Source organism: Anolis sagrei, chromosome 6 (genome assembly GCF_037176765.1).
Source record: "Anolis sagrei isolate rAnoSag1 chromosome 6, rAnoSag1.mat, whole genome shotgun sequence".
In the NCBI taxonomy this organism is placed as follows: domain Eukaryota; kingdom Metazoa; phylum Chordata; class Lepidosauria; order Squamata; family Dactyloidae; genus Anolis; species Anolis sagrei.
This window is the reverse complement of record NC_090026.1, coordinates 28,686,697-28,704,593: the sequence shown is the minus strand read 5'-3', so window position 1 is coordinate 28,704,593 and position 17,897 is coordinate 28,686,697. Positions and strand designations below refer to the sequence as shown.

General features: G+C 45.0%; 1 protein-coding gene across 3 annotated transcripts in view; it reads right to left on the bottom strand.

Annotated features, from left to right (window-relative positions):
• Positions 1-265: 265 nt before the first annotated feature.
• NTF4 (neurotrophin 4) overlaps positions 266-17,897 on the bottom strand; it is a 33,304-nt gene continuing 15,672 nt past the window's right edge. The window contains exons 2-4 of one of the 3 annotated variants that reach the window (XM_067469982.1): positions 11,307-11,663; positions 9,972-10,231; positions 266-3,645 (exon numbers count right to left, since the gene is read on the bottom strand). In XM_067469982.1, the coding sequence (XP_067326083.1) occupies positions 3,010-3,624 (615 nt within the window). In that variant the 5' untranslated portion in view covers positions 3,625-3,645; positions 9,972-10,231; positions 11,307-11,663 and the 3' untranslated portion in view covers positions 266-3,009. Of the gene's footprint in view, positions 3,646-9,971; positions 10,335-11,306; positions 11,664-17,897 lie in introns of those variants that run through there. The other 2 variants (XM_060780737.2, XM_067469983.1) reach the window with 2 other exon arrangements.

The following is a 17,897-nucleotide window of genomic DNA, read 5'->3' as shown; positions in this document are numbered from 1 at the left end:
TGAGATAACAACTTCAAATGGCATGGGGAAGAAACAATAAGAGTCCTTTAGCTGTTCCTTTTGAGAATACCCCATACTCTGTCTTCCCTATGGAACAATGCTCATGGAATATGTACATTTGGCTTTCCTTCCACTAATACCATACCTAGAAACATTTTTAAAAGGATGTTAAATGTGTATACACTCACAATATACACCAGGTGCTTGAAAGAGGTCAACAACAGTTTAATCTTTCTGCACCAATAAACGAAACCATAAACTGAAATTAAAATCTGCATGTCAATTTATTCAGCGTGTTCACAGCTGCAGTCCTTTAAACATTGTGCAAGAACACCTGCTCCCAGATAGCAACATCACATCATTTCAATATCTCTCTTGTTCGGTATAACTCTGTGATTCCCAACCTGTGGTCCGCAAGAACTAAAATATGGTCCACGACCTCACCATTACTACACCGTTGCAACAAGAGCGAATGGTCTAGTAGAAGCCTCTTATAGTGCCAAGGCTTATTGAATGTTTTTCTGTGGGTGAGCAGATGGCGACTACTGGATGGCATACGTTCTGTATCAGAAACTAGAGCCAATGTGGTCTAGCCAATGCAATTTTCTGAATCAGCACCCCAAATAACCAAATTGAATCTAAAGTTGACCAAAAACTGATTCGTAACCCTTTTGGTACTAATGTTGGAGAGTGGTCCCTGGTCACGTGGTCTCTGGTCTAAAAAACGTTGGGAACCCCTGGTATAACTGAATGCACGATAGTCTCTTGAATTTCATAGGATTTTTTTTCATAAGCAAAAAATGCTCAGAGGTTGTTTTTCTTAGTTCTTTCCTCTAAAATCTATCCCACAGGATCTGGAATTTATTGGCAGTCTCCCTTCTAGGTACCAACCAGGGTTGGTCCTGCTTAGCTTCCATAATCAGAAGGAATGTGATGTCTTTAGGGTATCACACACAACCAAACCAGGATTCACACCAGAGCTGTGCAGATCTACTTTGCTTTATAGTGATTCCTGCAGCCTGATGCAAAAGGCTCATCACCAATATATGGAGGCATAAAAACATAACCCAGTCAAAAAATATTCAAGCCTGAAAATGTTTTGTTACAGGCCTCATGTATTATAAACCACCCAGAGCTCTCTACTGGAAAGACCTAATTTAACTTCTGCCTGTAATATCTCCTAAAATAATGGTTCTCAACCTGTGGGTCCCCAGGTGTTTTGCCCTACAACTCCCAGAAACCCCAGCCATTTTACTAGCTGTTAGGATTTCTAGGGAGCCCTCGGTAGCACAGCAGGTTAAACTGCTGAGCTGCTGAACTTGCTGACTGAAATGTTGGTGGTTTCAATCTGGGGAGTGGGGTGAGCTCCCACTGTTAGCCCCAGCTTCTGCCAACCAAGTTGTTCAAACACATGCAAATGTGAGTAGATCAATAGGTACCACTTCTGCAGAAAGGTAACGGCACTCCATGCTGGCCACATGACCTTGGAGGCATTTACAGACAAAGCTGGCTCTTCGGCTTAGAAATGAGCACCACCTTCCAGAGTCAGACACAACTAGACTGAATGTCAAGGGAATCCTTTACTTTTACTTTAGGATTTCTGGGAGTTGAAGGCCAAAACATCTGGGGACCCACAGGTTGAGAACCATTGTCTTAAAACAAGAGTTTTCTGTCCCACTTTTGATTATCAGGTGGAACTAAGGGGAAGGGTACAGCTTCTCTGCAGGATCTCCAAGAAGCAGCACAGTTGGAGGACAGAAAACATTAACTCTGGTTGCCATCCTTTTTTCCCCTTCCAAGACTCTCATTTCCAATATCCCCACTCCCACTACTTCCAAGTAACACGTCAGGACACTGGAAATGAAATAGCAGGCATCTCTTTTGTTTTTAATCTCCACCCCACTCACTACCTTGAAACACACAGTTTTCCTAGAAATTACCCACACAGAAAGAGAATACACAAATAAGTTAATAATTAAAATGACAGAACAAGGTCAGAGACACAGAACTGTATCGGGGGAAGGAAGGCAATAAATATGAAGAGAGGAAAACAAATGGAATAAAAAGGAAGTTAAATTCCAGAAGTAAACTTACACCACCTCGCATATTGATTTCCAAATGTGTGTTCCAAAAAAAGGGTTGCTCGGGAGTTTATTAGAGCCCCCCCCCCCCCCCCCATTCCATGATGAACAGGTTGGTCATGGCGGACAAATGTTTTGCAATAGATGAATGTCCACTTTACTGCATAGCCAAGAGGGAATCTCAGGCACCTTTGGTGTGCAATGAAGCATTGCTGAAGCCTAGTAGATGTGGCTGGTGGTCCACACACATACTGATAATGCACCCTAAAATATGCTCTAGATCCCCACTTCCCACATTACGCAGTAGGAATCCTTGGTAGCTTTCTATGAGATGGAAGGGATTCTCCTAGAATAGATGATCTGTAAGATCTTGGTCTTGAGCCTAAAGAGTGAGGAGCAAAAATTGAGACCCACTCTGTATTGCACGCCAGTAAAAAGAAGAGTTGGTGAGATCTGGCAGTGAAAGCTAAGAGGGGTGAAAGACTCTACAGCAAGTGTCCAGAGACACCTTTTGATCATGTTGGACCCATAAATGTCTCTGTAGCCATCTCCCATCTAATAAGAAACATTGCTGCCTTCCAGTCCACAAAAGGTGCTCAGCTATACCAGCGAAGTTCAACCTTTGGGTCTCCACTTCCAAGGAATGACACACCGCAGTGACATCCTTATGATGGCTATAACTTGTAGTCATGGTGTTGTGTTCTGTCAATACAAACTCCTGAATTTTGCTGAAACAGAGACAGATACTGCAGCAAGCGTCTCTCAATCAGGGTCAAACCCACTTCCTCTTGCCCAATGGGAATACTGCACACACCCCTTGGCCAATGAGAGACTGTGTTGACCAGGGAAACACACCAAGCACAACCTGGGCCAGAGAGGAGGCTGTGTCTTGACGAACCAATGTGACAACCACACAATACATCCCTCCCTACGTCCGTCCCATGCGAGTGAGTAGGGTGCAGACACATGAGGTGTCAATACGGATCCAGCGCCAGGCCACAATCTTGTCGGAATCTATTGTGAGAGCCCTCACATACGACTGCTTTGCCTTGCACTCCGAGATCCAGTGGCGACGGTCTACACCTCGGCATCCGCCCACCGTGCCCCCAGCTGGATTGCATTTGGTCTCAAAGAAGTACTGCTTCAGGGGCCCCGTAAGTGTCTGGACTTCAGAAAGCACTGTAACAGTTCTTCCACGGATGTCCACAGCTGTGCGTTTGTCCGTCACCCAGACGTTGACGCTGTCACACACTGACATCTCCCCCCTGCGTAAAGAACTGTCCACGGAGCGTTTGGACTTGAGCGTTTGGTTAGCAGCCTGCCCTGGCTGGGTGTTGGAGTCCTCCATGAGGAAAAGCAATGGTGGTCCTTCAGGTTCATGGTGGGAAAGAGTGACGCGGGGAGAGAAGAGGTCCCAGTCCTGTACGGGAGTCTCAGCCCAAAGGATGTCTGTGGTGTTAGCAAGGGCGCTGGCATTGGGAATGGGGGCAGCACGGATGATAGAGAGCAGTGGGGTGATCATGGCATGGAGCAGAATAAGCATCCCTCCCTGCACGGCGGGAACCTGGGTGGAAAGAAATACATTCCATTTCAAATGCTTGTTTGCAAGGTGTAGGGGTATACAGTGCAACCTACATATCTCTGGAAAATACGAGGGTTGGATGAAAAGTTATTATTATTATTATTATTATTAACTTTATTTGTACCCCGCTAGCATCTCCCGAAGGACTCGATGCGGCTTACACAGGCCGAAGCCACAAAACACAATACAATAGAAAAGGTAGCATCGCAATAACAAAGCAAATCAACAATAAGCAAAATAACATAACACCACAATAGCAAGCAAATCAAACAATAAACAAAATAACGACAATGGCAGTACATCAAGACATTATTAAAAACTGGTTCGGCCGGTGCACTGGGGTACAAGGGTTAAAAGTGCTGAAATGGCAGGAGGCACGTAGGGTAAAAAGTGCGGTGTGCAGCGACAATTAGTTATACTAAGGTGCTACTAGGACTTGGGATGGGGATTCCTAGTCTGGGAAGGCACAACGGAACAGCCAAGTTTTTAAATTCCTTCTGAAAACGGCTAGAGTGGGGGCCTGTCTGAGATCTTTTGGGAGGGCGTTCCAAAGTCGGGGGGCCGCCACAGAAAAGGCCCTGTCCCGTGTCCCCACCAAGCGCGCTTGCGACGTGGGTGGGATCACGAGCAGGGCCTCTCCAGATGACCGTAGCGAGCGTGTGGGTTCGTAGATGGTGATGCGGTCACGCAGGTAGGGTGGTCCCAAACCGTTTAGGGCTTTGTAGGTAAGCACCTGCACCTTGAATTGGGCTCGGAAAATAAACGGCAGCCAGTGGAGCTCCTTAAACAGAGGGGTAGACCTCTCTTGATAATGAGCCCCGGTTAGCATCCTGGCTGCTGCCCGCTGGACCAATTGAAGTTTCCGAGCCGTCTTCAAGGGCAGCCCCACGTAGAGCGCATTGCAGTAATCCATTCTAGAGGTGACCAAGGCATGGACCACCCCAGCCAGATCAGCCTTCACGAGGTATGGTCGCAGTTGGCGCACAAGTCTCAGTTGCGCAAAGGCCCTCCCGGATACCGCCGACACCTGAGCCTCAAGTGTAAGCGAAGAATCCAAGAGGACGCCCAAACTGCGGACCTGTGGCTTCAGGGGGAGTGTAACCCCGTCCAACACAGGCGACCACCCTATACCCCGATCCGGTTTACGATCGACCAGGAGGACCTCTGTCTTATCGGGATTGATCTTCAGCTTGTTCCTCCTCATCCAGATCGACACAGCGGCCAGGCACTCGTCTAGCACCTGAGAAGCCTCCTTGGAATTAGGTGGAAAAGAGTAGTAGAGTTGTGTGTCATCCGCGTAGAGATGGCACTCAACTCCAAAACTCCGGATGACCTCTCCCAGCGGTTTCATGTAGATGTTAAAAAGCATGGGCGACAAAATAGAGCCTTGCGGGACCCCACAGGTCAAAGGCCAGGGGTCAGAGCAGGCGTCTCCCAGCTTCACCATCTGAGTTCGTCCCTCCAGGAAGGACTGGAGCCACGACAGAACCGTGCCCCCAAGGCCCATCCCGGAGAGACGACCCAGAAGGATACCATGATCGATGGTATCGAAAGCCGCTGAGATGTCCAAGAGAACCAGCAGGGTCACACTCCCCCTGTCCAGTTCTCTGCGGAGGTCATCCACCAAGGCGACCAAGGCTGTCTCGGTGCCATGACCAGGCCTGAAACCAGACTGTGACTGATCTAGGTAGTTGGTATCGTCTAGGAAACCCTGGAGCTGAGAGGCGACCACCCGCTCCAGCACCTTACCCAAAAAGGGGAGGTTGGAGATCGGCCTGTAATTATTCAGCACCGTGGAGTCAAGGGAAGCTTTTTTGATAAGTGGGCGAACCACGGCCTGCTTCAAATTAGATGGAAAAATCCCTTGCTCCAACGATGCATTGATAATCGGTACAAACCAGTCAAGCAACCCCCCTCTGGCTGATTTAATGAGCCAGGATGGGCATGGGTCTAGAGATGAGGTGGTCGCTCTCACAGCCCCAAGAATCTCCTCCACGGTTTCAGGAAGAACAAGCCTAAAAGAATCCCACAAAATTGGATAAGCAGGTGCCTCCGTCACCTCTTCAGGCACTGCGATGGAATTGGAGTCGAGCTCGAGGCGTATCTGGGCGACTTTATCTGCAAAATGGTGTGCGAAATCGCGACACCGAGCTGCGGGGTCGTCAGGGACCTCCTCCACCGCAGGTGGGTGGAGGAGTTCTCCCACGACCCGAAACAGCTCCGATGATCTATTTGCTGCAGATGCTATACGAGCGGTCGTGAATGACTTCCTGGCCACCCGTATGGCCATGGAGTATGCCTTAAGAGAGGCTCTAGCCTGTGTTCGATCGGACACATCTCGAGATTTCCTCCATTTGCGCTCTAGCCCCCTTCTCGTATGCTTCATCACAGCCAGCTCCTCGGTGAACCAAGGAGATGGCCTGTCACGACGCAACGAGATGGGGCGTTCGGGTGCGATCATATCTAACACCCTGGCCATCTCCCCGTTATAGAGAGTTACCAAGGCGTCGATAGAATCGCCAGGCTCCAAGGCAGGAAGAACCCTAAGATTCCTCAGGAATCCATCCGGATCCATCAGTCTCCTAGGGCGGACCATCTTAATTTGTCCTCCATCCCTGTGGCGGTTTAGGGTCGCAGTAAGTCTAAATGTGATCAGGTGATGGTCAGACCATGACACTGGAAGGATGTTTTGATCTTCCACTCTGATCAATTCGTCGTCTGCCACAAAGACAAGGTCGAGAGTGTGCCCAGCTTGATGCGTGGGGCCGGATATTATCTGTGACAGTCCTATGGCCGTCATGGTGGCCATAAAGTCCTGAGCTGCGCCAGATAAAGTGGTCTCGGCGTGGATGTTAAAGTCTCCCAGCACCACCAGGCGCTGGGAGAGCAAGGCCGAATTAGAGACCACCTCCGCTAACTCAGACAGGGAAGCTGCTGGATCTCGGGGTGGGCGATACACCAACAGGAACCCCACACTGTCACGGCTCCCCACCTTCAAGTGGACGCATGAAAAGTAATGCCTCCACCTTCGTAACTCGTCAACAGATGGCAGTACTGGTGTGCGGCAGGTATTGGCTTGTTCAGTAGACTCTCCTCTACAGTTCCATTTTGGTGGGAAGCATTAGCATTGAACGGTTGTGTTGTTAAAGTGCAAAGTATGGAACCCTGCACAGATGGTCGGTCAATGAGACTTAAACAATGTGCGGTCATTGAATTCTTGACAGCAGAAGGTGTCATGCTAAGGAAGATTCACCAGAGAATGAAAACTGTTTATGGTGATTGTGTTGATGTGAGTACTGTGCATCGTTGGGTGAGTCAGTTTAAAAATGTTGAGGTGACACCTTCTGCTGTCAAGAATTCAATGACTGCATGTTGCTTAAGTTGCATTGACCGACCGTCTGTGCAGGGTTCCATACTTTGCACTTTAACAACACAACTGTTCAATGCTAAGGCTTCCCACCAAAATGGAACTGTACATTTCTGCCAATGATGAACAAGTTTTCTGAAGCCATCACGAAAGAAGTCAACACTCTTGTTTCTGCAACCAGCATCTCACAGTTCTCTCAACGTCTTCATCAGAAGCATAAATCTGGACTGTATGGAGGATGTTGTACGGTGGTGAGATCAAGTTTCTGAAGTTTCAAGTCTGTGAGCTTTCATTTCAGGCGTCAGCATCCTGGGTACCCATTGTGCACAGATCTCCCAATAGCCAAGCAAAGCAATAATGTGACCTACACATTCTTGTGAAATGCCAATTATGCTTGAAATTTCTCTCTGAGTGATACAACAATCGTCCTGAATCAATCTGTCAACCTTTTGTTTGTGAAACTTGGTGGTTGCTGTCACAGGACATGCAAGTCAGATGTTCCCACCTCAACATTTTTGAACTTACTCACCCAACGATGCACAGTACCCACATCAACACAATCACCATAAACAGCTTGCATGCTCTGATGAATCTCCTTTGAGGTGACACCTTCTGCTCTCAAGAATTCAATGACTGCACGTTGCTTAAGTCGCATTGACCGACCGTCTGTGCAGGGTTCCATACTTTGCACTTTAACAACACAACCTTTCAATGCTAAGGCTTCCTGCCAAAATGGAACTGTAGAGGAGAGTCTACTGAACAAGCCAGTATCTGTCGCATACCAGTACTGCCATCTGTTGAGGAGTTACGAAGGTGGAGGCATTACTTTTTATTCAACCCTCATACATTCCAGGATTGCATGTGGATACCACAGGTAATACAAGTCAGGAGATGCAATGGTGTTTGGTCATATTAATAGTTTCAGGTAACCACAGTCAAGCCTGTAAAACACCTCTTATGGATACGAGGGTCTTATTGCAACAGAATTCAGTAGTCATTGAATTTTGCAAATATGACTACTAAGCATAATCATTGATAGTGGGCTTCTAGGGTTGCCAAATAATGCATCTAGACCTTGAATTCAACTTTTTCAGGACACCAGATTTAATAAGTCAAGGCCTACTAGAGTCAAAGAAATATCCCTCTCCAGGTGAAACACCTCCCTCCAGGGTCAACGTGAACATGTTTCACCCTAATCTCAGAAGTCATATTACAAAATCATGAGATAGTAGAAAAAAAGGAAGATCTGTTTGGTCTCATTCATATAAAGAATTTGTGGCTACTAGGCATGTGCAATGCATTTAAAATGGTTCTAAAGTACTTACAAAACTAGGGGGCGCTGGTGCTTCATTTGTAAAGTGTTTCTAATGTTTCAGAGATGAAACATTTGGAACTCTAACAAGACTAATGAAATTTTGTAATTATTTTATTAATGGCAATCGTGCATGTGCAATAAGGAAAACATCACTGTCAGTGGGGAAACTTCAGTGGCTCCCTTTCCCCTCATTTTTAAAGCTATTGGGGTGAAATTTACTACAATGGTAGAATGCATTTACCAGTTTTTGCCCTTCAAGTTTCATAATGTTTTGGTCATCCACTGATTTTTGGTGAATTTTCAAAGTTTTTATAAACAACATTTTAAAAAACCACAAGAGTGATCTACTTGTGTTTTATATACAGTGCACAGGATAACCAGGGCATCAATCCCCAGAAGTTTCAGAAAGATTCACACATTTGGGGATTTTAAAAAGTTTAGACCAAAACAATTCGTCCCCCAAAAAGCGACCACCACAATCCCCTTGAATATCCGTCTGTCTTTATGACACACAACCAGAGAACTTCAACTTAGCACAGATTTATACTATTACTTACTTAAGTTCTCTTTGCAGATTCATTTATTATTAGTGACTCTAAACTGCTGGCCACCTGCCCCCCAAAGTGCCTTCCTTATGCTGATGGTCCAAAGTAAAAGGAATGATTTTGAAAGCAATTTATGTTCTCTTGGCTTTGCCACAGTTCCTTAGTGTTTGCTTACTTTAGTCCTCTTCACAGATTCAATATTATTATTATTATTATTATTATTATTATTATTATTATTATTATTTTGTCGTGTCAGGAGTGACTCCTGGTGTGAGAGAATTGGCCGTCTGCAAGGACGTTGCCCAGGGGACGCCTGGATGATTTGATGTTTTTATCATCCTTGTGGGAGGCTTCTCTCATGTCCCCACATGAGGAGCTGGAGCTGATAGAGGGAGCTCATCTGCCTCTCCTCAGATTCAAACCTGCGACCTGTCGGTCTTCAGTCCTGCCGGCACACGGGTTTAACTATTATTATTATTATTATTATTATTATTATTATTATTAGACTAACGCTAAATGATGACTACTGCAGCCAGCTATTTGGGTCCTTCAGCCCTCATTTGGGTCCTGAGCAGAACTGCATTCTGGAAAATGTAGTTTATGGCAGGACTTTTTGCATTACCTACCATTGAGGGCCTCTCTTTCCAAAACTACATTTAAGATGGCTTTGTTCTCAATCTCTATTAAGTTTAGTCATACCCACAGCGTTTTCCTTACGGTGACAATGGGGCAAAACTCCAGGGTGAAAGAATTGGTTTTGAAGCACTTTATGTTCTCTTGGCTTTACCAAAGTTGTGTGAATTTTATCTGCGTCACAGCTACTTATGAAGGAATTGAATGTTTGGTGAGCACGCACATAGTGCTCACCAAACATTAAGAAACGGAAGCAATGAAACGGTTCAGTTTCTTAATGTTTGGTGAACATCACAAGTGTGCATCGAATACACGTCATAAGCATAAAACATACGATTTACTTCCGAGTAACGAACACTTCTTATTCATTTCTATACTTCTAGTGGCTACCTCTGGCTCTCAGAATTGTGCCTAGTGTTCCGTCTTCTAGGAGCATAGTTTGCATTACCTTTTAGTTGCATGGGATAGTGTTCTTTTGCATTTCCCCAGGGCTGCTACAGACCCAGCAGCACCCTAGAAGTTAAACAGTATCAGAGTCTGCAAAGCCAGCCTGCAGGCCCTTTTGCAGCTATTGGTTTAGGAAAGTATCTCTTTGGGTTTAGAGACCGCCCTTTTTCCTAGGGTTTGAGGTCTCCATTTTGGAATCTTCCCTGCCCCCTTCAGTAGAGAAAGAAAACTTCAGTTGTGCTGTTGGTCAGGCAGGTAGCTCTGAAAAAATCATTGTAAGTACGATTGAGTTATATAGATAAAGAAGCTAATTGAGATAGATAGATAGATAGATAGATAGATAGATAGATAGATAGAATAGCAATTGAGATATAATTGAGATACTATAGCTAGAGAGGCAGATTGAGTAATATTGGGTCTAATTGAGTTATAGATAAAAATTGAGTTATAGATAGCAATTGAGATATAGAAAAGTTATTGAATATTATTGAGCATTACTTCATCTCCAAAGCTAACCTTGAGCTATAGATAGGGAAAAAACCTGTTTTTTCTAGCCATAGCAGCTCAAGGTTAGGGTGAAAGGATCTCGGGAAATTTTCTACCATTTGGAGAACAGTTGCCTCAGTAACGGAAGGAAAAAGAAAGAAAGATCGTCTCTGTGGTTTCACCAATTGACTGGTTTTTTTTTTTTTTGTAACTTTGACAAGCTGTGCCAAGTCTGCAAGGACTTTGAGAAATAAATATTCTGTTTTGATGTTCCAAACCTGAAGTGGCCTCAGCTGCTGAGAATTTTTGAGCTTCTAAAGAAAGATCCCCGCTGTCTGCTCAGACAAAGAGAGAAGCACATCTTAGTTTTAATTTTATAGGGTCTGGGTGTGACGGCACACCTAGAGAAATAATTTTCCCCCAAATGCTGACGGTAGGCACCACAAGGAGCTTCTACAATGGAATGGCAACTGGCATTAGCTTAAAAAACACATCTTGGGGGCAGGATTAAATAACCTTGAAGCCTGGCTATCCCTGTTCACGTACTCTGGGACAGAAAACAACACACTGCGCTAAATGCTTTGAAGACTTAGGGCCCTTCCAGACAGGCCCTATATCCCAGGATCTGATCCCAGATTTTCTGCTTTAAACTGGATTATATTAGTCCTCACTCCCAGATAATCTGGGATAAACTGAAAACCTGGGATATAGGGCCTATTGAGAAGGGCCCTAAGACGTTTGAAATTGTAAGAGCCAAACAGCTGCAGATAAGTTTGAAGGAAGAGAAAGAAGAATGGATGACAAGGAAAGAGAAAGAAGGTTGATGGACTGGGACAGGTGAGGCTATTACCTGTACAATCAGTGCTTCCTTATATTACAGCCAAGCAGGTCCTCAACTTTATTCATGACCCTACAGAGTATGACCTTGTTTGGATACTCCTTGATGCGAGGAAATCTGGGAACACTGAGATGATCACTTTCTGCTGCCTTGTCCTTAACAGATGCTGGTGTCTCTTCGCAGTTCATGTGCCGGAAAGTCTGGACTCCTGAAAGTCTTGGCAAATCTCAGACATCTTGGTTTCTCCATGAGATGAGCAAGCAGAGCAGGCCTTTGCCCAGAGGTAAGTATTTTTTCCTCACTCTTGCGAAGAGTTCTGGCTCAGGAAACAATTGGACTTGACTGAAGGCCTGATGTCACTCATCCAACCTGGCAAAAGAGACAAATGTTCAGTGAATAGGACCTAGGAGTTGAAGGTTACTATTCACCCTGTTTCAACCTAATAAGGGTGGATCTACACTGCCCTATATCCCAGAATCTGATCTCAGATTATCAACTTTGAACTGCATTATATGAGTCTAAACTGCCAGATAATCTGTGAGCAGATCATGGGATATGGAGTAGTGTAGATCCAGCCTAAGAAGTCATACCAAAACATGTGAAAGTTGGCTTTTGTATCCATGGATGCTTCTATATATAAAAAATTCTCTGTGCATAATGAGTACCTTAAAAACAAAAGAACCAATGAACGAAATCACACCAAATTTGGCAACAAAACATCTCACAACACAAGGAGTGACCATCACTCAAAAAATTATGATTTTGTCATTTGGGAGTTGTAGTTGCTGGGATTTATAGTTCACCTACAATCAAAGAGCATTCTGAACTCCATCAAAGATGGAATTGAACCAAACTTGGCACACAGAACTCCCATGACCAACAGAAAATACTGGAAGGGTTTGGTGGGCATTGACCTTGAGTTTGGGAGTTGTAGTTCACCTACATCCAGTGAGCACTGTGGACTCAAACAATGATCTATCTGGACCAAACTTGGCACAAGCACTCAATACGCCCTAAATATGAACACAGATGGAGTTTGGGGGAAATACACCTTGACATTTGGGAGTTGTAGTCACTGGGATTATTATCATTCCTACTTCCTAACGGTACTTGTGTTACTGTTCCCAATCATAATGTAAATATCTGAAATGCAGGATGTATTTTCATTCATTGGATCAAATTTGGCACAAATATTCAATAACGGAGCTCCATGCAGTCATGTCAGCCTAGAAATTGAGCAGCAACCCCCAGAGTTAGACACGATTGGACTTAAATGTCAGGGGAAAAAATTTACCTTACCTTACCTAATAAGCCAAATTGATGGGGTTGGAGGGAGAATCCCAGTGACTTTGGTGGGTATTGAAGGCTTTGGTGGGTATTGACCTTGAGTTTTTGGAGTTTAGTTCACCTACATTCAGAGAGCACTGTGGACTCAAACAATGATGCATCTGGACCAAAGTTGGCATGGGTACTCAATATATCCAAATGTGAGCACTGGTGGAGTTTGGGGGGAAATAGACCTTGACATTTGGGAGTTGTAGTTGCTGGGATTTATAGTTCAACTACAATCAAAGAGCATTCTGAACTCCAGCAACGGTGGAATTGAACCAAACTTGACACACAGAACTCCCATGAACAAGAGAAAATTCTGGAAGGGTTTGGTGGGTATTGACCTTGAGTTTGGGAGTTGTAGTTCACCTATATCTAGAGAGCACGATGGACTCAAACAATGATGGATCTGGACCAAACTTGGCATGGGTACTCAATATGCCCAAATGTGAACACTGGTGGAGTTTGGGGGAAAACAGACCTTGACATTTGGGAGTTGTAGTTGCTGGGATTTATAGTTCACTTACAATGAAAGAGCATTCTGAATCTTGTCAACGATAGAATTGGGCCAAACTTCCCACATAGAACTCCATGACCAACACAAAATATTGTGTTTTCTGATGGTCTTTGGCGACCCCTCTGGCACCCCTTTGTGACCCCCTCAGGGATCCCGACCCCCAGGTTGAGAAACACTGCTTTAGGGCATCGTAAAACACCTCCCTCGCTTTTAGCGGTACCTAATTTCTCTAATTACAGGTAAAGCTGTTTTCAAACTGCTTAGGTAAACAGTGAGCAGGACTGACAGTCAGCCGCTCGTGCTGACCCAAGGCTTCAAACTTGCAGCCTTCCGGTTGAAAGATCTTATAGTTTCTGGTGATTTACCAGCTGTGCTAAACTTCCCGAATGGCAAATTCAAGGCTTGCTTTGTTGGAATTTTAAAAAATATTTTCAAGCAGCAGATAGCTAAATTTGTGGGTGCAGACTCTATGGATTCAGACAGGCAACTGTAGTCTAGGGATTATGAGAATGGCTCTAATTCAACCTATATGGAGGGCACCAAGTGTATTATTTTTCAACATTTGTTATTTTATGTATTTTGCTGCTGCCTTTCTCCAGGACGAGGCAGCTTACAAAAAAGCCAGAGCAAGAAAGAGCTACCCCCCACCCCCCCGGCAATAAAAAAAGTTAAAACATATTAAACAAATTATCATATTAAACTATTAAGTATAAATCATTAAAAGTGGAAGATCGTTTAAAACCATAAAGTTAAAAATACAGTACAAACACTCTATAAAAACACTCCCTAAACCAATTAATCATTAAATGCCTGCTTTGAATAAAAAGGCCTTTGCCTGCCAGAAAACAGAGAGCAGTAAGAGGTTACCCGCCCTGCAGAAAAGAATTCTACAATCTGGCCTTCTCCAAGTCCTCTCCTGTGATGATGATGATGGGACCTAGAATGCATTCACACTCTAGAATTAATACAGTCCGACAACACTTTAATTGCCATGGCACAATACTATGGGATCTTGGGATTTGTAGCCTGAGAGAACTACTTGTCTGAACCACACTCTCAAGAGTTCCTTATCCAGCACAACCAGTGGCCATGCTGCCTTAGAGATTCAGGAAGTCATAGTCCATAAAATCCTCATGATTCTCTCCCATTGTGGAAGGAAAATGGGGTTTCCAAATACTCTCCGGACCCAAATGTTGCTCCTGACCCATCCCAGGGGCAGCTGGGAAACATCAGGTGATGCTAAGCATTCTACAGCTGCCGACAGGAGCCAAGGGAATGGGATCCAGATGTAGAAACATCTGGGGAAAGCTGTTATGGGGAGAATGGGCTTGGGAAGGGGGCTAATCCCTCTTCCCTTTGAAAACTGACACTGATGGAGTGTTTAATCCCTTTCCTCTGATGCCTTCTTTTGCATTCATTACCTACCCCAACTCCAATGATACACACATTTCCATAGGAAACAATGTCTGTGGAGCAGGGAAATAAACCCCTTGCCCTCATTTGAATGTCTGGGAACAGTTGAACAGCAAGAGGGTACAGGATTTGACAATCCATGTGCCCCTCTATCTGAGCATGTATACATGCAGCCCTTCTCAAGTTGTTTTTTTTTTTTTTAAATTTCTCAAGCCATGACACAGTAGGTAGAATCAACTTACTTAGGTCATGCTGCCTATGGACTCCTACATTAGTAGTAGTAGTAGTAGTAGTAGTAGTAATACACTCTATGCTAGCTGGAGAGTCTGAGATTTTAGTTCCAAAAGATTCGGGATGAAAATGGAATAAGGCAAAGCAGAAAGTACTAGTGGAAGGTGAAAGGCCACTATCCTGTCATTCTAACCCAGCATTTCTTAACCTGGGAGGGTCGTGAGGGAGTATCAGAGGGGTCACCAAAGACCATCAGAAAACACAATATTTTAAGTTGGGCATGGGGGTTCTGGGTGGAAAGTTTGGCCCCATTCTATCACTGGTGGGGTTCAGAATGCTCTCTGATTGTAGGTGAACTATAAATCCCAGTAACTACAACTCACAAATGTCAAGGTCTATTTTCCCCAAACTCCACCAGTGTTCACATTTGGGCATATTGAGTATTTGTGCCAAGTTTGGTCCAGATGCATCATTGTTTGAGTCCACAGTGCTCTCTGGATGTAGGTGAACTACAACTCCAAAACTCAAGGTCAATACCCACCAAACCCTTCCAGAATTTTCTCTTGGTCATGGGAGTTCTGTGTGTCAATTTTGGTTCAATTCCATCGTTGGTGGAGTTCAGAATGCCCTTTGATTGTAGGTGAACTATAAATCCCAGCAACTACAACTTCCAAATGTCAAGGTCTATTTTCCCCCAAACTCCACCAGTGTTAATATTTGGATATATTGAGTGTCCATGTTTCATTGTTGGCAGAGTTCAGAATGCTTTTTGATTGTAGGTGAACTACAGGCATGTAGCCGGGGGGGGGGGGGGGGACGACGACGGGGGACCTTGGGGGGCTTCAGTCCCCCCGCCCGAAATTCTCATAGTGGTCTGCAATAAGGCCTTACTGGTACATTATTTAAACTGTTAAATTTATTCATATCATGATCTGATCACCATGCTCAATATATCCCATATGCATGGGGGTATTGGGGTAACGATACAAAAGGTTTCATAGGGTAGACCCTCTTTCACTCAGACTCAGCCCCCCCCCCTCGAATCAAACTCAGCTCCCCCCGAAACAAAATCCTGGCTACGGGCCTGGTGAACTATAAATCCCAAATGACAGAATCGATGCCTCTCCAACCCTGATAGTATTCAAATTTGGGTGTATAGGGTATTTGTGGCAAATTTGATCCAGTGAATGAAAATACATCCTGCATATCAGATACTTACATTACAATTCATAACAGTAGCAAAATGACAGTTATGAACTAGCCACGAAAATAATGTTATGGTTGGGGGCCACCACAACATGAGGAACTGTATTAAGGGGTCGCGGCATTAGAAAGTTGGAGAAACACAGTCCTAACCTATTTAGTACAGCAATCATGATCCCAGCCTTGGGATAAGAACCACCCTTCCCAAATCCCCCTTCCTATCAATAAGGACAACCCAGGGTGGACCCCGGTCATCTTTTGTTGGCTGGCTTTGAAACTGGGTGAGGCATGGACTCCTGGGTTCTTTGGCAGGGGAGTGGTGCCTAGTGGCTAAGCAAACAAGTCTTAAGAGATAGTTAAGCCTGACCCGTAGGCTATTTGCATAAGCATCATCTCCCCCCCCCCCCACCTCAAAAAATGCCTGGCGCCCATGACCTTGCTCCCTCCTATGAGTAAGGGTTGGGGGGGGGATGAATGCTGTTGTGTGGTGCGAAACAGCAGGCATTCCACACAGGGGAACCAGCCCCTGCTCCGAGGAGGTATGCGTAGCTTAGCACCGGGCAGGCTCCAACCTGCCGCCTCCCAGCCCCGGTGCTGATCATCAACAAGCAGGAAGCCCTGGCTTTGTCAAGGATGGCCACCGTTCTGGCTCCTGGTGTTCCCTTCATTTCTGTTCCTCCCCACCTGAAAAAAAAATGTCACGAGCTTTTGCAGCAAGTTTTGCAAACTTTTGCAAATTGTATCAAGGTCTGTATTAAAGGATCCCCTTGCGCTGTGCAACGCAATCAAGATGCTGCAGCCAAATTACATGAGATCAATTTGGAAAATTCCCTTCTTGGATCAGACAAGAGAATTCCCCCACAAGCATGACCACAAACTAGGACTGGAACTACACTGCCATATAATTCAAATTATCAAAGCAGATAATCTGGATTTTATATAGGAGTGTAGATAGGGCCTATGCTGGCTGGTATTTTTCTTTTTCTTAAAGCAAACTGTCATATACTTTGGTGTGATTTCTTAGTGTTTACTCTTACTTTGTGCAACTGGTTTCAAGACTAAAATGTCACCAACACTTACATACCAAGAAAACAGAATGTTGATGAACAGGAAAAAAGATTTAAATATGAGTTTAAAGCTAACCTTAAAAACCGTGGCATTGACACCAAGAACTGGAAATCCCTGGCCCTTGGACGCTCTAACTGGAGGTCAGCTGACTGAAAATGATAGCTGACTGGCACAAGCTGGGGATCACAACCAGACACAGTGAAGACATCTGCCCTTGCGCTATGCTACTCTGCTGCTGAGTATGCACGCCCAGTGTGGAACACATCTCACCACGCTAAAACAGTGGATGTGGCTCTTAATGAGACATGCTGCATTATCACGGGGTGTCTGCGTCCTACACCACTGGAGAAATTACACTGTTTAGCCGGTATTGCACCACCTGACATCCACTGGGAAGTAGCAGCCAATAGTGAAAGGACCAAGGCAGAGACCTCTCCAGCTCATCCTTTATTTGGGTATCAGCCAGCACGTCAACAACTTAAATCAAGAAATAGTTTTCTAAGATCTACAGAGACACTCGCTGGAACACCCCAGCAAGCGAGAGTCCAAAAGTGGCAGGCTCAAACCCAGAACCTCAATCAATGGCTGATACCAAATGAGAGACTCTCTCCTGGGCACACAGAAAACTGGGCGACTTGGAAGGCGCTGAACAGACTGTGCTCTGGCACTATGAGATGCAGAGCCAATCTTAAGAAATGGGGCTACAAAGTGGAATCCACGACATGCGAGTGTGGAGAAGAGCAAACTGCTGACCACCTGCTGCAATGCAACCTGAGCCCTGCCACATGCACAATGGAGGACCTTCTTGTAGCAACACCAGAGGCACTCCAAGTGGCCAGATA